The sequence below is a fragment of the Oryzias melastigma genome, linkage group LG9, assembly GCF_002922805.2.
Source record: "Oryzias melastigma strain HK-1 linkage group LG9, ASM292280v2, whole genome shotgun sequence".
Classification (NCBI taxonomy): domain Eukaryota; kingdom Metazoa; phylum Chordata; class Actinopteri; order Beloniformes; family Adrianichthyidae; genus Oryzias; species Oryzias melastigma.
In genome coordinates, this window is record NC_050520.1 from 25,027,763 (window position 1) to 25,049,442 (window position 21,680).

The window sequence follows — 21,680 nt, forward strand, 5'->3', positions numbered from 1 at the left end:
AAAAAGGTGTTTGAAAGTTCAAACACAATAGAAGCCTATTATTAGTCTGGATGACAAGACACAGCAAGAATGACCTGCGTGCTATCTTTTTACCAATTGGGGGGGGTATCCATGCTGAAGAGAGAGGTCATAAGGTCAAATATGCTGTGGAATCACTTCTAGCTTTGCTTCACAATCTTCATTTCTTTTCTAGGATGTCCATACAGACATACACCAGACTCCAAATAGATAGAAAGTGACATAAATGCAACCTGACTTGAGGGTTTAAAAGTTATTGAAACGCTGACGGCACAAGTGCTGCTTATTGAGTAGTCCTCAAACAAATACTGGTTTGATCAACATAGTTTACAATAACTATTTAACAGAAGAAAAAAAAAACATTTTTCCATCTGAAATTAACAAAATACTCCCAAAAAGCACAGCTAAAGTTGAGCCACAATATTGGGAAAATCACACCTTTTTTCTTATTTGGTCCAGAGGAAATGAACTGTCATGACTCCACTGCTCCACCTGCTGGTCATCATTGGGAACACCCACATCTCACTGCAGGTTAACCATGAAACACGTTTAAGGCTGCACACAACTTTTGGATCATCTTGTAGGCCTAACATAACAAAGTCTTTTATAGATATAAGCAAGGGGGAAGGGGGCAATTCCCCCCTAAATACTGTGACTGCTCCCCCTAAAATGTGATGGCTCACAGAAATCCACAATGAACTAAATAAATTACAATTACAAGAAAAACATACAGACATAAAAATAAAAATAAACAAAAAATAAATTAATAAATAAATGAAAGACAATAAAAAAAAATTATGAATGAATGCACGAATGGACAAACATAATAAATAAATAAATAAATAAATAAATAAATCGGTGCCTGTCCCTAGCCTGGGAAATGCAGGGATTTTTGTCAGGAATTCAATGTAAAACTTATGAGACATATCAAACAGATCAAAGAAGAAGATAGAGATATGGCTAAATTAACTGATATCTTAGTTTTCTATGCATTTTAAGGTCTCAAAGGGACATGCCCCCTCTTGATTTTCTCCCTTGCATCCCATAGTGGGACTGACTAAATCCAGGCCAGAGGCTTAACTGTATCTTAATCTAAATTATGCTAATTAAATTGATAAAAATATATAAAATTAAAACTCTTGCTTGCTCCATACAAAACCTCTTTCATTTCTTTCCTCTTCAAGTGATAACAGAAATTGCCTTTTGATTAAAAAAAATGAAATAACTTCACAAAAAAGGAGGTTTGTCCACATTACTGCCATGTTTGATATAAGGTCCCTTCTGTTTAAAAGAATCAGTGGTGGAACGCTACTGTTGACACAAAAATGGCTGAGTCTCTGGAGGTTCCCAGATGTTTTCTGGAACTACCTGAAGTCACAATAAATGGTGTTGGGTGCATTCTTGGTCTGCTCAGTGCAACATCACAAAGAAAAAGGGATTTAAATGCTGTATTATCCTACAGCCTTTAGCTAACTGAAGATAATTTGCTCATGTTAGCAAAAGAAAGATATTCACTTTTTAACTTTTATAACCTGTAGCCCAATCACACAAAAGCAGAGTGTTTCTTACTTTTTGTTTTTGTAGTTTTCAGTGTTGGGTAAAAGCTGTCCAACAGGTGAGGTGACAGAACTCTTTGTACTTGTGAGCAACATGACTGTGTTAAACAAAAGGGAAAAACATTTTTTTTTAAATCAAAATACCTCATAAAAACACCTCAAGTATATTAGCTACAATTATATCCATTTATATACATTTTAATAGGAGTCATGGGCACAAGTTGACAACAAGAAAACACACAACTTAGTCTGCATGTAACCACAACTTTATTTGTAACAATAAAACTCAAGCCCTGTGGTTGTCAAACATCTCCTGTATAACCTTAGTGTAAATGGTAAATAAAATCAAGCAGAGAAAAACAGAGGAATAAAAATCCAATATAACCAAAATTTCATTGCAACTTTTTCTGTGTAACAAATGTTGATCCGAAATGAGCTGTTGTCGACCACAAGTCGTTCATAAAACTTTCCTCTGCAGTTTCTTTAACTGTTAAATAAAATATAGCAATATACAATAAAAAAATTTGTATGACATTTTCAGAGGCCATATCTACAAGAAAGATTAAGTTGAAATGTAACATAAAAGAAATGTCAGAAGCTTCCAAGACAACTGCATTCATGTGCAACTGTCAACATGCTTTTTTAAAGCCCATCTGTGTTTTTATTAGACTTTTGCATCACACTTCTTCAAAGATAAACATATTCCACATGGATTTTTCAAATTCCCTTAATCCTTGTGATGATTGGTCATCATTTTCAAGAAAGGAAATAACAAAAAAACTCACAAATCCTGTTATTTATAAAGGAAAACGCAACAATTCCCCCATATAAAGCTGAAATTCTTTAAACCCTCTGGTCCCTGTGTGCACATGGAATAAACCTGTTTTGCTTTTTTAGAGAACAGTCTTGATTTGCTTTGGAAATTCTAGCAAGAACAGCCGTAACGTCTGACTGATTCTCATGAAATGTCAACAAGGCTAGCACCATTAAGCGATTGGCAATAATTGGTCATCCAAGGTCAGTCAGACAGGAAGCATTCGCATGAACGATTTTTCATTTGGCAAAACGCGGTTGTTAAACCGGCAGGAATGTGTCCTACATTGGGGAATGTCCAGTGTTGTTCTCTGCTGTCCATGCAGTGGGAATAACTGCAGCTGTAAAGTGAAAGGAAGTGCATGGCACGGTGAGAAACAAAATAAGGCTGTGCTGAAGCAGAGAATACTAAAAGTGTATACTTAAGACATTGTGAGTGAAAGGATAAAATAAAGCAGCTGGCTAAAATTTCTTTTGAAATCTAATATTTTCTCACCAGAAAAATTCAGCCTGAGAACACTTTAGTGGCTGTTTAAGGTGTAATTTGTGCAACACTGCCCTCTAGTGGACATGAAAAGTATTTCGGTTTAGTCGCTCATCTCCAGCTGCTCAGCATTGGTGGTTAACTCTATAGTGTTGACTTGAGAGGCAGGATGAAGAAAACTGCATACGTTGCTGGATGTTTTTTTAACATAAAAATAGTCCAAAGGCTCAGAGTCTTGTTTCCTTTGTAATCAGAATACTGAGTCCTGTGGTCTGAAAAAGCCTCAAGAAGTTTCACGCTGACAACTGGATAACCATTCCATGCAGTGTTTGAACAGCACTGATGCTTTAGTGTGAGCTGAAGGTGTCCAAGGCAGCATTTTGATCTTATACAAAATAGTTCAAAAAAGAAGAAGAATAGTGATGTTAGCCAGTCAAGAGGCTTTGGTGAAGTTGGCTACTTCCTGACTGTAATGTGCTGGTGCTTTGTTTACACACACACATGCGCACACACACAAAAACACACATACCTCTACAAAGCTACAGGTAAGTATCCTGCTCTGTGCTGCTAAGGCTTTGTGTGGATTGCTGAAGAGCTTCTTCTTTGGCAGCAGGAGGCTCTGCAGGAGGCTCTTTCTGCTGGTGAGGGGAGTCTGTCTCAGTTTGTGGCACTACCTCCGGCAGCACATTGTTTGCCGAAGGTGGGGCAGGTGGATCCATTGGTGGGGGAGGAGGAGAAGGGTCAGTGGGAAGAGGGTAGGGATTAGGTATTTCCTCTGGGAGCTGAGCTTTCTTGCTTTTCTTCTTGCTCTTCCTCTCCTCCTTGCCTTTCTTCAGCCCTGCTGGAGGCTGGGGCATCTCAAGGATAATAGTGGGGTTCTGCTGCAGGTCCTGGCGCCTGGGGGGCTCCGCCAACATGACGATACGAGCGCCATGCATCCGTGGAGGCGACTTAAAATTGATTTCTCCGCGGTTCTTTTTCCAGCGCTTCAGCTGAGAGTGATGCTCTCTTTCCACGTCTCGTGCCGTCACTGGGATTTCCAGGATCTGCAAAAGGATTTGAGAACAACCTTTATGCAAAAGAGGTCTGCAGAGTCCAAACAAATCAAGACTGCAGCCAAAATCAGCAGACCGAGCGGCTGATCACCTGACTTTACCTCTCGCACGAGGAAGGCCTCCTGCATGTACCGCTGATCTATGGCCCTGAGGAGCTCCATGGTCTCATACATGCCCTGACACGCCTTCAGCTTCTCACGCGTCCCCAGCATGCATTTGAGCAGCACCAGACCCACACGGAAAATGATTTTGACTCCTGAAGGAGGAAACCAGAAGGATGAGTGAGCTTCAGTGTAAAGATGCTTTGCGATACCATTGAACCGAACGACAGTTACCGTCACAGAGGAACATGTCCCACACACGCAGAACTGACGCCCACGGCAGGGTTCTGGAGAAGGCACACATAAACCACTCCGTCATGTAGAGGATGGGGTCTATCTTGTATTTCTCCAAATGTCTGAAAGCGAGAGGGGAAATGCGACGCAGCAAAGCAAACAGAATCTCTCCGTCCAACTGAATCGCTTCCTGAAAGAGAGTTAAGAAGGAAAACATTCAGAGGAGTCGGAGTTAGAGCCAAATACTCATGGGGAAGTTTGTTTAACAGGTTCACATGCAAACATAGCTTTAAAGACGTTCTCCAACCAGCTATTGTCAAAGTATTCCTACAATTTTTTTAAATAATGATTATACAGTTTTTAGGTAATTTCAAAAAACCTGTTGTTTTCTGGAGAGCAAGCAGTATCATGAAGATTTCAGTTGATAAATGCTTTGCAAAATCCTCCAAGACAATAGGAAACATCAACAATGAGGCTATCTTAACTAAAGATTACATAACGCATTTCTAAACCAGGTTCTGAAAAGACAGACACCACCCGAGTGTCTGCATCAGTGAGCTGCAACCACAGTAATGCTAACGCTGACACTGCTTGTTGAAACATGCTGCTAATCACTGACATTAATGCCAGCAGTCTTAACTGTGTGGGAGAGAAACACACATCCGGATGCATCAGGGAGATCAAATATCAACAGTAAGAAGTTATTTTTTCCTTCATAATTAACATTAGTGTGAATCTCACCAGGCCAGGACTGTAGTAACCAGGAAGATACTTCTCACAGATTTGGACCAACCCCCAGAAAGCATCCTGTGGAAACCCAATGAGGATAAATTCAGTTTGGGAGAAGATGACACAAAAAACACTGACTTTGAAAATGAGAAAAACACACCCGTTATTTTTGAGGATGTTATATTTTACATTCTTAAGAACAAAACACAAAGTTGAAGAGAGTAAATATTCATTTCAAACTCAAATCACACACTTCATTTTAATTTAATAAAATAAACACAATATTAAAGAACTATACACAAAATATATAAATTAAACTACAAAATATTTGATGACTGATGCACTTGTGCTGGTTTCAAAGTAGGATAATTGCATAAATTGTATCAGTGTCTACTTTGTGATCTTTCTGTGTTATATATTGTTATTTTTGCAGATTATACAAATTTATATTACTCAGGTGAAGAAATTTTTCAATTCATTTTAGAAATAGAAAGGGAGTTGGTCAAATTTAAAAATTGATTTGAGGTTAACAAGTTATTTTAATATAAAAGTAAAACAAAATTAATGTAACGTTTGGTACAGATAAAACAAAGGACGATATAAAACTTAATTTTGATGGATTCAAAAAAATGAATGTGCTAATGAAACAACAACTGACCACCAGCTTAACTGGAAACCAAATTTTGAATTTATAAAAAACGAATTATTATAATCCACAGGTTTACTTCACAGAACCAAAACAACACCAAGTAAAAAGTGCTTGCATATTCCATATTCAACCTTAATTCTTCCAATAGGATAGTAAAATTTAGGGAAATATATAAAAAACAAATATTGATCCAATACTTAAACTCCAAAAAATAATAATTAGAGCAAAAAATAAAGTTGTTTTTTATGAATGCACTGTTTAAATAAAATAAAAAACATTAACATTTGTGGATATTGTGCATGTAAGAATGTTTGAAATGTCTTAAGAGTGCTGTCATATTTTAAAAGAAAAAGAGGAATTAAAGATCTTAAATTAGTTAATACTGTTAAAATGTGAAAATAGTGGTTTGGAGTTGTAGACAGGTGTCTTTAATATAGATAACGAGTTCAAACAGGTGCTATTGATACAGCTAACGAGTGGAGGACAGAGGATCCTCTTACAGAAGAAGTTACAGGTCTAGGAGAGATAGAAATCTTGTTTGTTTGTACGTATTTTACACCATAATTTACAAATAAATTCTTTAAAAATCTGACTGTGATTTTCTGATTTTTTTTGTTGTCATTTTGTGTCTCAGTCGAGATATATCTGTGATAAAAACGAAAGGATCTTTCTTCTTTGTAAGTGGGAGAACTTGCACAATTGGTGGCTGACTAAATACTTTTTGCTCCACTGTATGTCTATAAATGTGTGTGTGGATATATATATATATATATATATATATATATATATATATATTTTTATTTTTTTTTGGGGGGCGACAGTGGCCTCAGGCGGTAGAGCGGGTCGGCCAATGATCGAAGGACGGGTGGTTCGATTCCGGCTCCCGCCAGCCAAGTGTCGTTGTGTCCTTGGCACTTAACCCTCCTTGCCTCCAGTGTGGCTCCACTGGTGTGTGAATGTGTATGAATGTTCCGGTGATGGTCAGAGGGGCCGTAGGCGAGTACTGGCAGCCACGCCTCTGTCAGCCTGCCCCAGGGCAGCTGTGGCTACAGTAGTAAGCTTACCGTCACCAAGTATGAATGAGGTGTGAATAATGGATACACATTGTAAGCGTTTTGAGCGTCTGGAAAAGCGCAGATAAATCCAATCCATTATATATATGAATATGTATTTGGTTAAATATATAGATAAATATATAGATTTTGTATCTTTTCTGTGGGCTTTGATAAGAACGATGCTTCAGCCCATTCGATTATTATTTAAAAGTTTCAAAAAGTTATGTTTATAGAACCAAATAAACTTCAAAACTACAAGCATTTACAATTTAGTTCTGAAAGCTTTCCAAATGATGAAGTCACTGTGTGTTTTTTTTTCATTTATTTTTAACTGGAGAAAAGCTCCCACATCAAAACAACTAAACACACATGTCAGCAAATCTTACAGTAGAAATGCTGGAACCCGCACAATGACTTTCTCTGTTAGAACTTTTACAGTCTTATTGAAGCTTAGAGCATGTTTGAACTCTACATGCAACAAGATAATGTTGGAAAAGCTAATTTTATATTTAGTCTTTGGAAAAACTCAAGGATTTCTCTACATATGACATCATTTGTCAAAGCTCGTCTTTTCTCAAGTCAGTGTAAAAGATGAGTTGAAAATGTGTGTCCGAGTGAATCAAAACATGTCCCACCTCGGCAGGCATGTGCATGAGCAGCACAGCAGCAATGGGAGCCTGGGCCTGGCAGTATCCCTCCTCTGGTTTGTAAAGAGTGTAGGCCTTCAGAACACGGAACAGGTCCTGCTGCCTGCAGTGGGTCCACATACAGTTAAAGGTCAAACAGCTTTTTAATTCACTTCAACTCCAATCAAAAGATGCTGTAGGACTCACCCGTGTCCTCCCCGCGACACAAACATCTCATGAAACGGAAACTGTCGATGAAGGTCTTTCTCGATCACGTCAATCCACTTGGGTTCCCCAGGCTGACTATCCAGCTCCTGACAAAACAAAGACATGTTTGCGTTAGTACATAACAAAAATAGAGTTAATATTCTCTCCACTACTGTAACTCTTCATCTGTTTACCCAACAAACATAATTCTAGCAGATTCTGAAGTGGAGAAAAGCGTCCTTTTGCTGATATACAACACTTTAAAATCAGCTGATTCATGTTGATTGCATAAACGTTCAAAGTGTGTTTTATTTAGGTTTCGTCTGCAACATCTCCAAGGTTAAAGGGTTAAACTTAATTCAAGTCTTAATAATTTAAATAGGAGTTTGTTCCCAAACTTTGTTTTAAGTTCTATGGAAGTTACATGGAACTTCACTGCTGCATGACCACAGTTTCAGTAACCATTTTAATTCACATTTTAAAAAGAAATAAACCCCAAAATGAAGCACAGTGAAGGAAGTGAAAGAAGAAGCTGTCCGACCTGAAACTTGCCGTGGTTCTGCTCCTTCTTCACTTTCCCGCCTGATAGGTAGAGCCACGCTCGGCCTCGCAGGGCCGGAGGGATTCCTTTCTGGCAGCGCAGCCTCACCTACATAAAACAACATCAAACTGTTATCACCAAAGAAGCACATTTGACAGTGTTTTAATTCAAGATGGGAACTTTTCTATGCACTGACTTAATGCAGCGTTTGTCAAGTGGCTATGACCAAAACCAAAAAAACTTAAGTTTGCTCTTACATAAGTTCAGTCAATTTACAGAAATGAAAAATCATGCTGAAACCTCAACAAAAAAAAAAGTGAAAATAAAGATTTGAATTCAAACAACTGAAAAAGATGACCCATAAAAAAAAAAAAAAAAATTTGCAGAAAAAAACGCCCAGTTCCAATAAAAGAAGAATGAAAACATTAAACAACCAAAGTAGCATTTGAATCTTAGATCAAATCTGACCAAATATACTAAATTGACACTTTACAAATATAATATAAAAGTATTTATTTTTGAAAAACCCTTCCTGAGACCAACCCATGCATTTGCAAAAACACTGGGTATCCCTAAAGTATATGTGCTGCAATGTAAACATGAGGTGTAGCTATAATTTTCAATAAAGAAACAAAGACTTGTGTTTGCACAGCAGGTCAGATGACATGAACACATGTTACAGACTGAGAGATTGTTGGTTCTTGTAAAGTTATGGTCTGAACCACTTTGTTTTAGGCTGCTTGTACTTTTGAAGAATAGTATACTTCTATTGTAAAGAAAATTATCCCAAACTATTATTAGTATTCTTTAAATATATGAACCCTGGCCTTCAAAACAAAATAAATCCTCATGCATTTTATTTCTTCTCTTTAAATAGTTTTTTTTATGTTGGTGCATTATTTTGTTTACACTCCCAGCTCCTATAATACATTTTTTAGTAAATGGGACGTCACAACAGCTCCATACATTTAAGACTGTCAATATGCTACATGGTAAGTGAGACTGGATAAAAGAAACAGGCTCTGTCCTGGCTTGCTAGTGACTCACAGATGGTGAATAAACCGCCATGTGCTGCAAAAATGAAATCATTTCAAAGAACTTGCTTAGCAAGTAGCTCTCCTCACAATGTTTTCATGAGTCTCTTCCTTATGCAATCGCATACTTGAACAACTGCAGTGTTTGGTGTTCGACAACAACAAAGAGTTACTCAGGACAGAACAGAACCTCTGCAGTAAGTAAATATGTCAGAAGAACAACAGAGCTACTTAGCAGCTCATTTCATTTGCTAAACATGCTGACCTTATTGAATCTTTTGTTCATCCATTTGTCCCAGTGGCTGAGCATGTCCAGCCACTTCACCTCCCTCTGTCTGAGCACCTCCGGTGGCACATCCTGAGCTCTGGACCAAAGACACACACATAAAAGTTACACATTTTATTATGAAATCACTAAAAAAACAAGGGATTTGATCATTGACTATAAGAGAACAAGACTGAGTGACTTCTCCCCCTTTGCCTTCCAAATAGGAAGCCAATCTCCTATAGACGCCTTTACTCAGCCATATTTGTCAAAATAGTGACGGACTTAATCTCACTGGAACCAGAAGCAAGTCATTTTTATGGGCGATTTCACACTCACTCTGTCTAGTTCTCTTATACAGTCAATGGTAAAGTAAGTTGAAATATTTATGTGATAAGGTTGAAATGTAATGTTCAAACATCACAAATAAAGGCACTGTAAGTAGCAATCTTGTATTGTAGATAGGAAAACACAAAAAAGAACTTAAAAGTCATCTTCACGTATTAAATCAAATATAGGTTTATCAAATCTACAAATTGACTTTTTCTTAAAAACAACAACAAAAAATGTTGTGGTGGTTTTAACCAGTTCTTGTAGCAATCATCTTGTGATGGAGGACAGAAAATTAAAACTGCATCTCTGAGTATTTCTTTATTCAAACTGTTGTGAATCAGGAGTGGATTGATGGAGTTTTCTGGCAGTGTCCTTAAAAACAAACAAGAGCCGTATCTGGATGTGACTTCACATATGTGTCAAACTAAGCTATACAAACTCCAAAGTCAAATAAATATCACCCAGTTTGACCTGGTAGAGTCAGAAAGAATCCATTTTGTGATGCAACTCAAAAGTGTTTGAGTCTAACATAAATATCTCTTTTTGAGGGGAAAAAAAACGTTGGATGCAGGAAAGTCAGGCGGACTGGTTTCTTTGGTGGAGTGTGTAATTATCTCATAGGCACAAGTCTGTAATTGCAGGGTTGACATGTCTTCAAAGAACTGCCTTTTTTATGAATTCAGAATGGCTTTCTCTCTGCTCCAACTAAAGGGGCAGATATGGTGAATCAGTTCTTGGCACTAATGTATCTACTATTTTTGGGCTTTTATGAAGTTGTTAGCTCACCAATAAAAACGAATCTTGAAAAATATATGATCCTTCATCAAGATTTAAAATGAATACGTCTTTTATTTTGTTTAAGCTTTACACAGAACTCAATAACTCGACATTTTTCAAAGTAAAAGCATCCATTCCCAAACATTAATGAATTTCGTTAAAGCTGACTACAACACTCATGCAATTGTTTCAGTCTCACAGTGATGTTATTTAACACGTGCAGAATTTAGTGTAAGAAACAGAAACTTACGATTCCACCGAGTGCTGCTGTGCCCCGCCAATAAACCCATATTTGTCCGTCTGCCTGTCGCTGGTGAAGCCGTTGATCTCAGAGTCGGACCCCAGGGAGCTTTCGTCGTCAATGTGACTGCTGCTGATGGTCCGTATGCTCCGCGTGTCCACTGGCTGACGGCCGTTTTCTGTTTTGGCCATTGTAGCTGGAGAGCTGGCTGGTAAGCCAGGACAGCTAACGTCAGCACGCTTGTTGACAGCCCAAAAGTTAATTAAACTGCACCGACGCCATGATATCTAGGCGTGAACGAAACTTTCCCACTACTGTCTGGTCCGCAAACAGATTTTGCGATTCTATTGTCGAGCCGCATTAAACGGGTCATTCGTTAGTTTGCAGGGTTAACTTGGAAGCCCAATTGACACAAGCTAGCTAATTTCCAGCGGCTAACGCAGTTAGCCTGAATTGCTCCTATTATTGGCACTACAAAAACAACTCGTAAGTAAACCTACCACAGACACGCTAACTGTCCAGAGTTGTTGCAGTTCGCATAAACAAGCACTAGCAAGCTGTATTAGGCTTTCGAGCCAAAAGTTTTGGTAAACCATCAACTAAATTTGGTTTGGTGCGCCCGTCTGAAAAAGATATGTGTGGCAGTCATAGTTTTTCTCTGACTCTAGAGGCCGCTGTTGCTTCTCTACTGCTGAACTAATACACAAAGAAGAGTAGGAGATGCAAAATACGGAAGTTGTGTCTATAATCCAAACCATTGACAGTAAAAAACTGAGACCAGTCTTTATTACATTCCACAATGAGATTTGTTTGTTTTTATTTATTAACATTTATGAAAATTAAAAAAAAGGAAAAATTTTCACCTTTGTTGCAGATATATGAGAACCCTTAATGTATTTTTTTTGTGTGTGTAACATGTTTTGGCATTTTGTGTTCAAAGTTTAAAGATATATTTTTTTTAATAAATAGGCCTCAATGAGCAAACATTATTAAACATTTGTTTGGAAGCTTTTCCAAAAATTATTTTTAGGCTCTTTTTTTTATGAATCGAAAAATGACCCGAGCCGTGACCCCAAAACTGTGACACGATCTGGACCATGAGTTTTATGATCTGGCCCCTAATTATAGTTAAACTGACGTGAAATTATTTGAATTAGTTGAAAAGCTAAACCAACATCAAATCCCCCTAAGTATTAGCTTCAAACCTGAATTTAACCATAAATGACAAGGCATGAAAGAAAGAAGAAGAAAGAAGTTCATGAGCTCTTAAGAGTCTGGAAAACTGTTTTAAAAATAATTGCCTTGTTTTTGCCGTTTTATTTTCTGCTACACTGTCTTTCTGTATGATTTTGTTGCAGTTTCCACATCTTCTAAACAAACAACCAGATAGATAAATGTTTACCTCTCACTTCTGCCACAGAATAATTAACTCTTTACCTGTTAATAAAGTTTTGTTTTTCATTTTTTAAATTTATTTCAAAATAAAGTATTTTTTTTTGGTTTAAAAATAGACTACTAAAGTTATTTTTTACTCTAAGCTTTAGTTAGGGTGACTGAAATGTACCAAAGAAAGCTTTCTGTCTTTCACAAAAAAAAATAAAAAGTTTTTAAAGCAGGGGTCACCAACACAGGGCCAACCAAAATATAAATATGTATATATTTGTAAATAGAAGAAGAGCAAAGGAGAAGCGCTAGCTGCAATAAAAAAATATTCTGTAGGAATACGTCTGCAAAATAAAAAAGTTAAATGAAAAAATGTTGCCAGGCCTAGGATATACATACACATATTAAAATTACATACACACACATGCATATATATGTATATAAACTATATGTATATTACAGTATATTGTTTTGTTTTATCAAGTAAAACAAAACAATTGATCTTTCAAAAATCCCAAGAATTTAAAACCTGTAAAAACTTGGAATTTATTTGAAAAATGTAAATGACTGGTGATGCACTGAATGTTGCTTATTTTCATGTTGTGATTCACTCAAATATGCTCTGTAATCTTAATTTTCCATCCTATCGTTCTTTTTCACCCCCTGTCCATTCTCTGCATTCTTCTGATGCTATGTATGGATATTAAAGCTTGCTTAAAAAATGAAATTGTTTTGTTTATTTAACTTTCTTTAAATAAACCATTAAATAATTCTACTTATAACATTTAGAACAGAGCTGCTCAATCCTGGTCCTCAAGATCTACCACCCTAAAATTCTTGAGCTGACTGTACTGTTAAAGACTAAAATCATATATATAAAAAAGTTGAAAATACCAGTTTTAAACTTTATTTTAATGGGCGAAACATACAGGGTGTGCTCCAAATAGTGACCTAAATGTCACTTGAAGACAAGTTAGTAGATGAAGCAAATTTGAAGTCAGTTTTATAAAGGAGCTTGACTTTTACAGAGATTTCCATGACAAAGACTGTACTAATTTCAAAAGTTACAATTAAACTAAAACAACTCGAGAAGATTAAATGAAAAACCACAAACGAGCTCTTAAAAAGACTCATTTCTTTCTTCCACCTCTTTCCTTCAGAGCCAAATGAATGATTGAACCATTGATCATGTTGTAGTAAGCCAAGGAGTTGGAATCTTTGATGAAAATACCCTATAAAAACAAAAAAACAAAAATGATTAGTAATAATGAAAAAAGTGAAATTACAATAATAATAATTGAACTGCTTACGTCGTATTGCAGCTTCTGTTTTCCAGCTGGCATGCCTGTAGCTTCATGGATTTTGACTTTAATTACAGACACCTAGAACGATATTTCAGTTGCAATATTTATGAATAGGCCGAGGAAAAAATACATAAAATAAAACTGAAATTCTGCACATCTGTACCTGGTCTGTGAGAGGAACAGTGAAATTCAAAATCTGGCCGTTCAGCTTCCATTCAGTCTTGTCTTGCATGTTGGGGACCTGAACTTTTACAGCCACAGGACCCTTGAGATGAAAAACAAACAAAAAGAGGTTTGATGCAAACATAAATCACATCATTAATATCATAGTTTGATAGAGCAAATAAAAGGAAATATGACTGAATAAAAGAAAAAGGTTTAAATCCGTTTTTTGTTTTTTTTTAAATAAAGTAAATGGTTATGCTAAGCTAGGGAAAAATGGGTGAACATTTGATTTAAAAAAATCAATTTTCAAACATTTAATAAAGAAGTGTTTTGCACTAAATGTTCTCTTTGGAACATGATAATAAATAAACTAGCGATTCGTTGGCTATAAATTTAGCTCAGGGCATTTTCATGATGTGATGTCTCAACAGACCTTGTTTCTACGAAGGAATTCCTCCTCTGGAATGAGGTTGTCCTCCGTCTTCATCTTCTTGCTGGATGGCTCGTCGTCATGAGGTGGGGGTGGATGGAGGGGGGGAGCTGGAGCAGCGCTTGGTGGTTGAGGCATCGGAGGAGCAGGAACAAATGCTAGAAAAGAAAAAAAAGATTATGGATCAAAAAAATATTAAATTCAGTTTTATTGAGTCTTGACCAAAAAAATAATAATAATAATAATAATGTTGATTTGTAAATCCTCTTGATGGATGTTTGGAACTGTTCCTCTTACCTGTAGGAACAACCATGGGAGGCGGTCTGGGAGCCATGACATGAGGGGCAGATGGTGGCATAGGAACAACGTTGATGCGTGGGGCAGGAATCATGGGAGGCATCGATGTGAGAACTTGGCCTGGTGTAATGCGCACCACAGGAGACACAGGAGGCCTCGGGAGCACTGGCACAGCAGACAGGAGAGTGGTCCGCACTGGAGGTGCCATCTGTTTGACACCAACAGAGAAGAACATTTTTAAAAAATATATATTTAGGTATTTATCTTAGAAGATATTCTAGGTTAAGGAATTAAAATAATTATTTCTGCTTTAAATGTCCAGAGATCTGTTTGGAAAGCCACATTTAGGCAAAACAAACTTAATTCCTTTCAGACGGACACTCACAGAGACAGGTGGTCGAGACAGAGCTGAAACGGGGGGGCTGGGTTTGGGTAAATTGACTCCAGAGGACGGGATGGGAGGCTGATGAACTTCACTTGGCTTGTTTGGACCAATCTTCTCCTTAGTGTCATCTTCTCCAACCAGGCCTTTGGCCTTATGAATGGCTTCGATCTGCTCCTGTAGGGTGATGTTGGCCTGTGCAGCCTGCTGGGTGCGAGCCATGCTTCCCGAGTGGCCATCCCAGGTAACCTGGAGACATCAGAAGAATCCAACAGTTGAGCATGTATTTGCAAAAAATCTTTTGGGATTAAAAAAAAAAAAACATGCCATCTTCCATTGCTCTCACCTTCTCCTCGGGCTTCTGGATCTCCTCTTCACCAATCTTCTTACCGATGGCCGTCTCTTCAACACCAAAGATATCAGTACGCCTTTCAGCGAGCTGCTTCAAGCTGCTCTCAATATCCAGACCAGGAGCATAGACTTCATCCTCCGTCTGTCTATCCCTGATGCTGCGGTCTCTTTGCTCCAGCCAGCGCGGGTCGAGCAGGCCAATGCGCATGTGCTCCTGCATCTTGCTGGCTGGGATCTTCTCACCAGTGATTGGTGAAATGAGGTACTCATCTGGAACGGCAACTGAGGGCAGAGGCTTGGAAGCTGTGAAGAAAAAAAAATAAGTTAAAGAAGTAAGTTTTAATGTTTTGTTTTTATAATTAATCTTTTATTTACAAAAAAAATACCTTTGGGATCATAGTCTTTTCGAATAATGACGTGATCTGGAGTTGGGGGCAGTGGAGGTGGCATGGGGTTGTCAGGTGGAAGTGGAGCCTTAATCCCTTCATCGTCATCATCTGATCCCTGGAGAAGTAGTAGTTTAATGATGGCAAAAAAAAAACATTTTCATTCATTCTTTTGCTACACATTTAATTAAGAAAACTAGACACATTTTGGACTTAATTTAGTAAATAAATGACCTCATCCATATCCTGCAGTTGTGTGTCTTGATCAGGCTGTGAGGGATGACCATCAGCTCGTTTCTCCCGCTCATCCTCTTCATCCTCACTCTCAACTTCCATCTCCACTTCCTCACTTTCTCCATACTTCTCATAGCGCTCCTGGATGAGGATACGAGCACCGAGCTCCTCCGGAGTGGTGGGTGGAGGGAAGTGGCCTTGGAGAACAACAAATCAATGAATTAAAAACACACTCTTAAGACATTTGGAGCTGGTTTTCCTACAGTGATGCTACCTTGTTCATTGGGCTGGAAGTCCACCGTCTCCACCACAACAAAGTCATGCCAGTCAATTTGAGCATAGGCCACGCGCTCTTTCTCTCGCTCCTCTTCCTCCTTCTTTCTCTCACGCTCCTGATACTTTGCCCACTCAACGCGGTATCTCACCTGATGTTTGTAACAAGATACAATTTTAAACATAGGAAACATGCTTCTGATGGCTTCAGCTAAAATAAATTACCTGGTCCATAACCTCCTTTGGGTTCTCAGCTTCTCTCTTTAGTTTGGCCAGCAGACCCTTTGGTGGGATCAAAATCTAAAGAAAAATGTATATAAAGTAAGATAACACAATTTAAATAAAAATAATAAAGCTGTGTTTTTTTCCTGTCACCTTTGTGTATTGTTCCACCAGTTTAGTGAAATAGTTGAAAAGGCTGTGCTGGGGTCGCAGAAAGTCAAACTGGTAGTTCCTCTGTTCTTTTTGCATGAGCTGGGTGAGAAACTGACGGCCGTTTCGTGCGACAAACTGGGCAGTGAGCTTCACGACATCAAGATCAAAGGCAGAGATTGACGGAGGATCTGCTATGAATTCAAACTCGGGAGGTGGTTCTTTGGGGACCACAGTTTCCTGAATAACCTGGGACTGCACCTGATCATAAAGATAATGCAAAGTTATACATAAATAGCGGTTACATAAATAGGGTCGGGCACAATGAAACGACGATCCTTACTTTTTGAGGAAGCTGCTGAGCCTGCTGCATTGCCTGCTGCATAACCTTGGGCACTGCAGCGGATGGTTCCTGAGCTTTGCCCTCCTTAAACTCATTGACTTTGTGGCGGTAGTAAGCATGGTAGGGATCGTTGGGGTTGAGGAAATTAAATTTTGGATTGTTGATCTCATTCTGACGAATTCTTGCTTCAAATTCAGGCCCATTCCTGTAAGGTGACAAATATGGAGTCATAATTACTAATAACAGTCACCTCCTACAGCTGTAGGTGACGTTTTTTTGGTAACTAACCTGGCAACGAAGCTCGCCGTCTTGTCAACTATGTTACGGACCTCAGGAGGTGGATATATGATGCCAACAATTGGTTTAGTGGCTGGAGTTTCCTCTGTAGGAGAATCATTCTGAGGAGAGGATGTTCAAAAGTGAGAATATTTATAAATAAATAAAAATCCATCAAGCACAGATAAGTTCCTCTTTGAAATATTGCTACACAGACGCAATATCCTTCATTAGAACATACTTTTGTTGATTTAGGATAAACTGCAGCAATGTAAACATTTAAAACCGTCAATAAAACATCCGACAAGAAAATGATTAAAACATTTAGTCTAAATCTAAACATATACAAAGAAACCAAATATTAAAATATGGATGTGCAACAATATCTTAGGTAAATATCAGTAATGAAAGTTTATTGACTGGAATTTGGGGCCACCAAAAACCCAATTCCCAAAAGACCGAAACGTTACCCAATATTTACATTTTACGATTTTATTAATATTATAATTGAATTTTGAACGGATTTAGAAACTTTGTCATAAAGGGAGTGCATTTAAAAATGCAATAAATGGTTAAGAAATGTGGCAGGATAGCTCTGATGCCAACGTTAGCTAGTTAGCATCTTTACCTTGTTGTTGGGCTCAGGCTGAACTATTTGAACAGGCCCGGGCGGCATGGCAGCGTCTTCTTATGGAATGCCTACGTTACCTGAAAACACTAGAGCTACAAAAACACAATTTGACATTAATTCTTAAATAATGTGAGAGTCAAAAGCTATTTTTAGCACAGCTATAATCTTCCATTTGTCGAGGTTAATACTTACCGCGTCTCGCTGTCGTTAACGCTATGGCGGCCAACTACTTCCGGAAAAACACCCGCAATGAATATAATTTAATCCTATGTTTAGCAAAATTTTTCATACACAAACAAAGAGTGCTGAAAAGAATCCCTATCGCGTTTCAGACATGAATTCGTTGCTGGGTCGTCGGGATTCTATAAATAATCTAAGAAAGGACATCGTAGACATTCAAGGAGCGATTCTGGACGTGCTCTCCAGAACAGGAGCAGTCTGCGCCTCCTCCTGGAAGTTCCCAGACAAACTTTCCTGTCATCTAGATATTGTTGCTTTGTTAGAGGAATATGATTTTGTGGAAGGAGAAGATGATTACAATCAGCATTCACACGTTGTTCTACTGGAGTTGATGATTGACAGGTAACCTGCTGTGTGTTAAAATAAAGTGTATACAATTATAGATATTTAGATATTTCATGACTCTAAAGCATGTCTGCATGTTCTTTTACCCGGACAAGGTTCCTGCTTCTTCTCCAAAGCGTCAGTGTTTATGCCGAACAACAGATGGGGGTCTATAGACCAGAAGGACCCACTCAGAGAGGGGGCAAGTCAGTCGGTCTTGTGGTCAGGAATTATTGGGGAGATTTATGTCAGTTTGCAAATGAAAAGGTATTGAAAACAGTTTTTCTATGGATGCCACATGGTCAAAACACATGCAAACGTATTTGACATTTATGTCTTTTCAGGAACTCTTCAAAAATATTTCAAAAAAGACTAAATCAGTGGAATCTGATGATGCAAATGACTTGTCATTCCTAAAAAGCTCCAGCACAACTTGCTCAACGCATTCTTCTATGTCCTGGTCTTCCACGAGCTCCTTTAAATTCATCCCACAAAGTGACGTTGCCATCAGTTCCCCCGAACCCACCCCATTCTGTCCAAAAACGGAGTGCCATAACGTGAGCTGCCAGACTGCACGAACGTCCCTCATCCCTTGCGATGCATGTCGCCAAGTGCAATCTCTTTTGAGAAAAACTGGAGAATCTTTGATAGATCTGTTTCGAAGTGAAGGTCTACCCTCGTCTCTGCAGTCTCTTTCAGCGGATGTGGATGAGAAGGTGAGGGTGGGACACATGCCTGCAGCTGATGTAGCACAGTGGGCCAATGAGCAGCTTAGGGACATGCGCAGGCTGGCTAAACACCTTCAGGATGTGAGGGGAACAGTAGTGCCTCTTCAAGACAGAGTAGCAGCAGCAAAAATGGAATGCGAGACCATAAAAGCTCAGCTGGAAACAGCAGAGAAGGAGTTCAAAGAAAAGCTAGAAAAACATCAGGCAAACATAGAGCAACTGGAGTTTTCACTGCAGGAAGCAGAGAGAAGTGCAAAGGAAACTGAAAAAAAGCATCAAGAGGAGCATAAACAGCTTCAGAAAGGTATTAATCATATTAATAAGTAGACTAAAAGTTTGTTAAGATCATGTTTATTTATTTTTCTTCTAAATTTCACAGAAATCTGTTCTTCAGAGGAGGCCAATGCCAGACTTAGGGAGAAGGTAGCATCGCATCAAGAAACCATACATACTCTTGGTAAAACTGAAGAACTCAAGTTATTATTCTCCCAAAAAATACAAAAATCATATTTCGCAAAGTTTCTATTTTACCACATAAATATTTGTCTTCCTCTTAGAATGTGAAAAGAATTTGCTGCAAGAGAACGTAAAAAAACTACAAACAGACCAAGAGGCATTTTGTCAACAGCAACAAAAGATCCATCAGCTCGAGAGACAAATCTCTGACACTCAGCTGCTGCTTGATAAAGAGAAAGCCAAGTACCAGAGTGCTTGCCGTCAACAAGAGGTTGGTGTCTCCAAAAAAAAAAAAAGAAAAATACCTTACACTACCTGTTTAATCAGCTCAAAATGTTGAAACCAGTAGCAAAAAGTACTCTATTTAAATGCACTACAAGTATACTTAAAATGTTCCAATTTAGTCTGAAGACGTGTTTAGTTAATATTCTTCCTAAGCTACACATGATCTAAAGTGTACTTATAGGGAAAGTATACTTAATAAAACAAAGTTTAGATGTAGTACGTTTTGCTCAAGGATGCTCAAATTGGTAACCTCAATTGGTAATCTCAATGGATTATAGATTTTGAAGTTTTTCTGTTATTTTGTCTCTAGTCAACACAGATGAAGCAGAAATCTTTGCTAAAGAGGATCGAAGAGCTCGATGAAGAGTGTGAAGAGCTGAAGAAGCAGCTGGTGGACAGCGAGGAGGCCCAAATTAAGTTAGACAATGAACTGCAACAGATGAAACAACTGCAGGCTCGGATCACTCAAAAGCAGGTAGAGAAATAGTCACATGAAATCGAACTACAACCTTCTCAATGTACAGGTTTACACTCAAAGATCGTTTTGTCCTGTATTTTGAGACACTTTTCGTCTGTGTTTGCACTTCAGGACCAGTGCGTGGAGCTGCAAAAGAAGAACCAGAGGTTAGAAACACGCGAAGACGAGCTGAAGCGGCAGGTGTCTGAGCTGACGGATCATGTTCGCGCTTTAAGAGACAGAGAGAGACTTTTGGTGGCATTCCCAGAGCTCCAAAACTGGGCCCAACCACAGAGTAGGCAACCATTACATGCATTTGTTCAAATCTCTTAAGAGATATGATATGCACATTTCCAATATGCATTATTTTAATATTGTAAATCTTGCATGCAGTTTGGTCATTTACATGTTTCTTCTAATAGTTTAGACTTCTTGTAACCTTTAGTTCGTTGTTTATTAGCGACAGGAAATGTGGTTTTGGACATGGAGCAGCAGCTGCAGGCTAACAGCATTCGGGTAAACATACTGCAGCAGGAGAACACCACACTGCACAAAAGCCTCCAGAAACTTCGGAAAGCTGCACAACCCAACTGCAGCAGTGTAAGTGCAATGATAAGGTGGAGTGTGTCAGATGACCTAAATTAAATCAAAATGGGAAGGAAGTACAGATTTACCTGTGATTCTGTTTTTTGGACCATAATACAGATTTTTTTTTTATTTCTCAATAGAAATCTTTGCTTCAACGTGATGCAAACCAAACAACCAACAAAATCTCCTGACACGAACAGAAGAGCTAATTTCAAGTGTGTTACCGTATTAAGCATGTTTTACATGTGATTCAATAAACGGCTGTGTTTCCATCAGTGTCTTTGTTTTCTGTGTTCCACAGGCAGCTCACATGACATGCTGTTATAAAGAAGAAGGAGCCAGATGCTCAGAAAGTGGTCCTCACTGAACTGTGTCAAAGGATCGTGTGTCTGCCCTTCCTTTGTCGCTGCAAAGTCTACTTTAGCATTTCCACTTCGCCACAGACTGCTGCTGCTTAGAGTCTCACATCAAAAACGCCCTTCACTCTCTGCAAATATTTGACTCCAGAAGTGTCATCTTGCAGGTGTGTGCTTTTAAACAACACCGGCTCGCTTGTTTGTTATATATTTTGGCATTTCTGCTTTAAACTGTTCAATAAAAGCTGCTCACATCTACTTTTTTTGTGGAAAGCTGATGTTTTATGTATTTTTTCTGCACAATTCATAGTCAACAACCTTGGATCACTCAAGTTTTGTCAGGGACGGGAGTTCATGTCATTGTTGGCTCTCTGAAGTAAGTAGGAAGCAGGCGTTTCTATGGAAACAAAACTTGAGGAGTCATGCTCTACCGAGTTGCTTCTCCCACTTCTGATTCATTTTTAGAAAACAATAAGAACTCCTATTTATCGAGGTTAGTTCATTTATGTGCATGCATCTCACCACAAGCCTTCAATTGTAAACACAAGAGGAAAAGCATATAAAGATTAAAAACATTTAGAAAAATATATATATTAAAAAAAACATAAATTTAAAGCAAATAAATGAATAAAATCTATATTTTGTTGCACAATCTTTCTATAAAATGAAACATTGTTGGGCTGTGTCACTCTAATTTAGGA

The 21,680-nt window shown here is 38.2% G+C and overlaps 3 protein-coding genes across 5 annotated transcripts; 1 reads left to right on the plus strand and 2 right to left on the minus strand.

Moving 5' to 3' along the window:
- Positions 1-1,822: 1,822 nt before the first annotated feature.
- On the minus strand, positions 1,823-11,472 carry LOC112148151 (TBC1 domain family member 10A). 2 transcript variants are annotated; one of them, XM_024274984.2, is made up of 10 exons: positions 11,219-11,472; positions 10,728-10,926; positions 9,368-9,467; positions 8,069-8,176; positions 7,528-7,634; positions 7,330-7,444; positions 5,003-5,068; positions 4,262-4,451; positions 4,028-4,182; positions 1,823-3,917 (listed from the first exon to the last, which is right to left on the minus strand). In XM_024274984.2, exons 2-10 carry the CDS (start codon positions 10,907-10,909, stop codon positions 3,411-3,413), a joined length of 1,530 nt encoding a protein of 509 aa, XP_024130752.1. In that variant the 5' UTR covers positions 10,910-10,926; positions 11,219-11,472; the 3' UTR covers positions 1,823-3,410. The 2 variants fall into 2 exon arrangements, with proteins under 2 accessions (XP_024130752.1, XP_024130751.1); XM_024274983.2 differs by having other exon boundaries at positions 10,728-11,471.
- A 1,513-nt stretch (positions 11,473-12,985) lies between these two features.
- sf3a1 (splicing factor 3a, subunit 1) lies at positions 12,986-17,877 on the minus strand. Its single transcript, XM_024274981.1, has 16 exons — positions 17,738-17,877; positions 17,543-17,637; positions 16,927-17,036; positions 16,639-16,843; positions 16,299-16,556; positions 16,149-16,223; positions 15,925-16,075; positions 15,651-15,847; positions 15,417-15,534; positions 15,026-15,333; positions 14,683-14,928; positions 14,298-14,505; positions 14,004-14,158; positions 13,569-13,670; positions 13,412-13,483; positions 12,986-13,333 (listed from the first exon to the last, which is right to left on the minus strand). The coding sequence occupies exons 2-16, from the start codon at positions 17,588-17,590 to the stop codon at positions 13,232-13,234; spliced, it is 2,355 nt and encodes a 784-aa protein (XP_024130749.1). The 5' UTR covers positions 17,591-17,637; positions 17,738-17,877; the 3' UTR covers positions 12,986-13,231.
- Positions 17,875-21,237, plus strand: ccdc157 (coiled-coil domain containing 157). Of its 2 annotated transcripts, XM_024274982.1 has the most exons (10): positions 17,875-18,127; positions 18,226-18,376; positions 18,454-19,141; positions 19,217-19,294; positions 19,395-19,564; positions 19,889-20,053; positions 20,168-20,330; positions 20,496-20,635; positions 20,764-20,838; positions 20,925-21,237. In XM_024274982.1, the coding sequence occupies exons 1-9, from the start codon at positions 17,880-17,882 to the stop codon at positions 20,812-20,814; spliced, it is 1,854 nt and encodes a 617-aa protein (XP_024130750.1). In that variant the 5' UTR covers positions 17,875-17,879; the 3' UTR covers positions 20,815-20,838; positions 20,925-21,237. The 2 variants fall into 2 exon arrangements, with proteins under 2 accessions (XP_024130750.1, XP_036069523.1); XM_036213630.1 differs by lacking the exon at positions 20,764-20,838.
- The last annotated feature ends 443 nt before the right edge of the window (positions 21,238-21,680 follow it).

Excerpts from the sequence above, each read along its gene's own strand:
- LOC112148151 (XM_024274984.2), bottom strand. The coding sequence starts at position 10,909 with ATGGCCAAAACAGAAAACGGCCGTCAGCCAGTGGACACGCGGAGCATA. Across the intron at positions 8,177-9,367 it reads TGAACAAAAGATTCAATAAG|GTGAGGCTGCGCTGCCAGAA; the intron begins GTCAGCATGTTT and ends TGTTTTATGTAG. Across the intron at positions 5,069-7,329 it reads TCATGCACATGCCTGCCGAG|GATGCTTTCTGGGGGTTGGT; the intron begins GTGGGACATGTT and ends GGGTTTCCACAG.
- sf3a1 (XM_024274981.1), bottom strand. The coding sequence starts at position 17,590 with ATGCCGCCCGGGCCTGTTCAAATAGTTCAGCCTGAGCCCAACAACAAG. Across the intron at positions 16,844-16,926 it reads ACGGCGAGCTTCGTTGCCAG|GAATGGGCCTGAATTTGAAG; the intron begins GTTAGTTACCAA and ends GTCACCTTACAG. Across the intron at positions 16,076-16,148 it reads CAAAGGAGGTTATGGACCAG|GTGAGATACCGCGTTGAGTG; the intron begins GTAATTTATTTT and ends TACAAACATCAG.
- ccdc157 (XM_036213630.1), top strand. The coding sequence starts at position 17,880 with ATGAATTCGTTGCTGGGTCGTCGGGATTCTATAAATAATCTAAGAAAG. Across the intron at positions 18,128-18,225 it reads CTGGAGTTGATGATTGACAG|GTTCCTGCTTCTTCTCCAAA; the intron begins GTAACCTGCTGT and ends TACCCGGACAAG. Across the intron at positions 20,331-20,495 it reads AAACTGGGCCCAACCACAGA|CGACAGGAAATGTGGTTTTG; the intron begins GTAGGCAACCAT and ends GTTGTTTATTAG.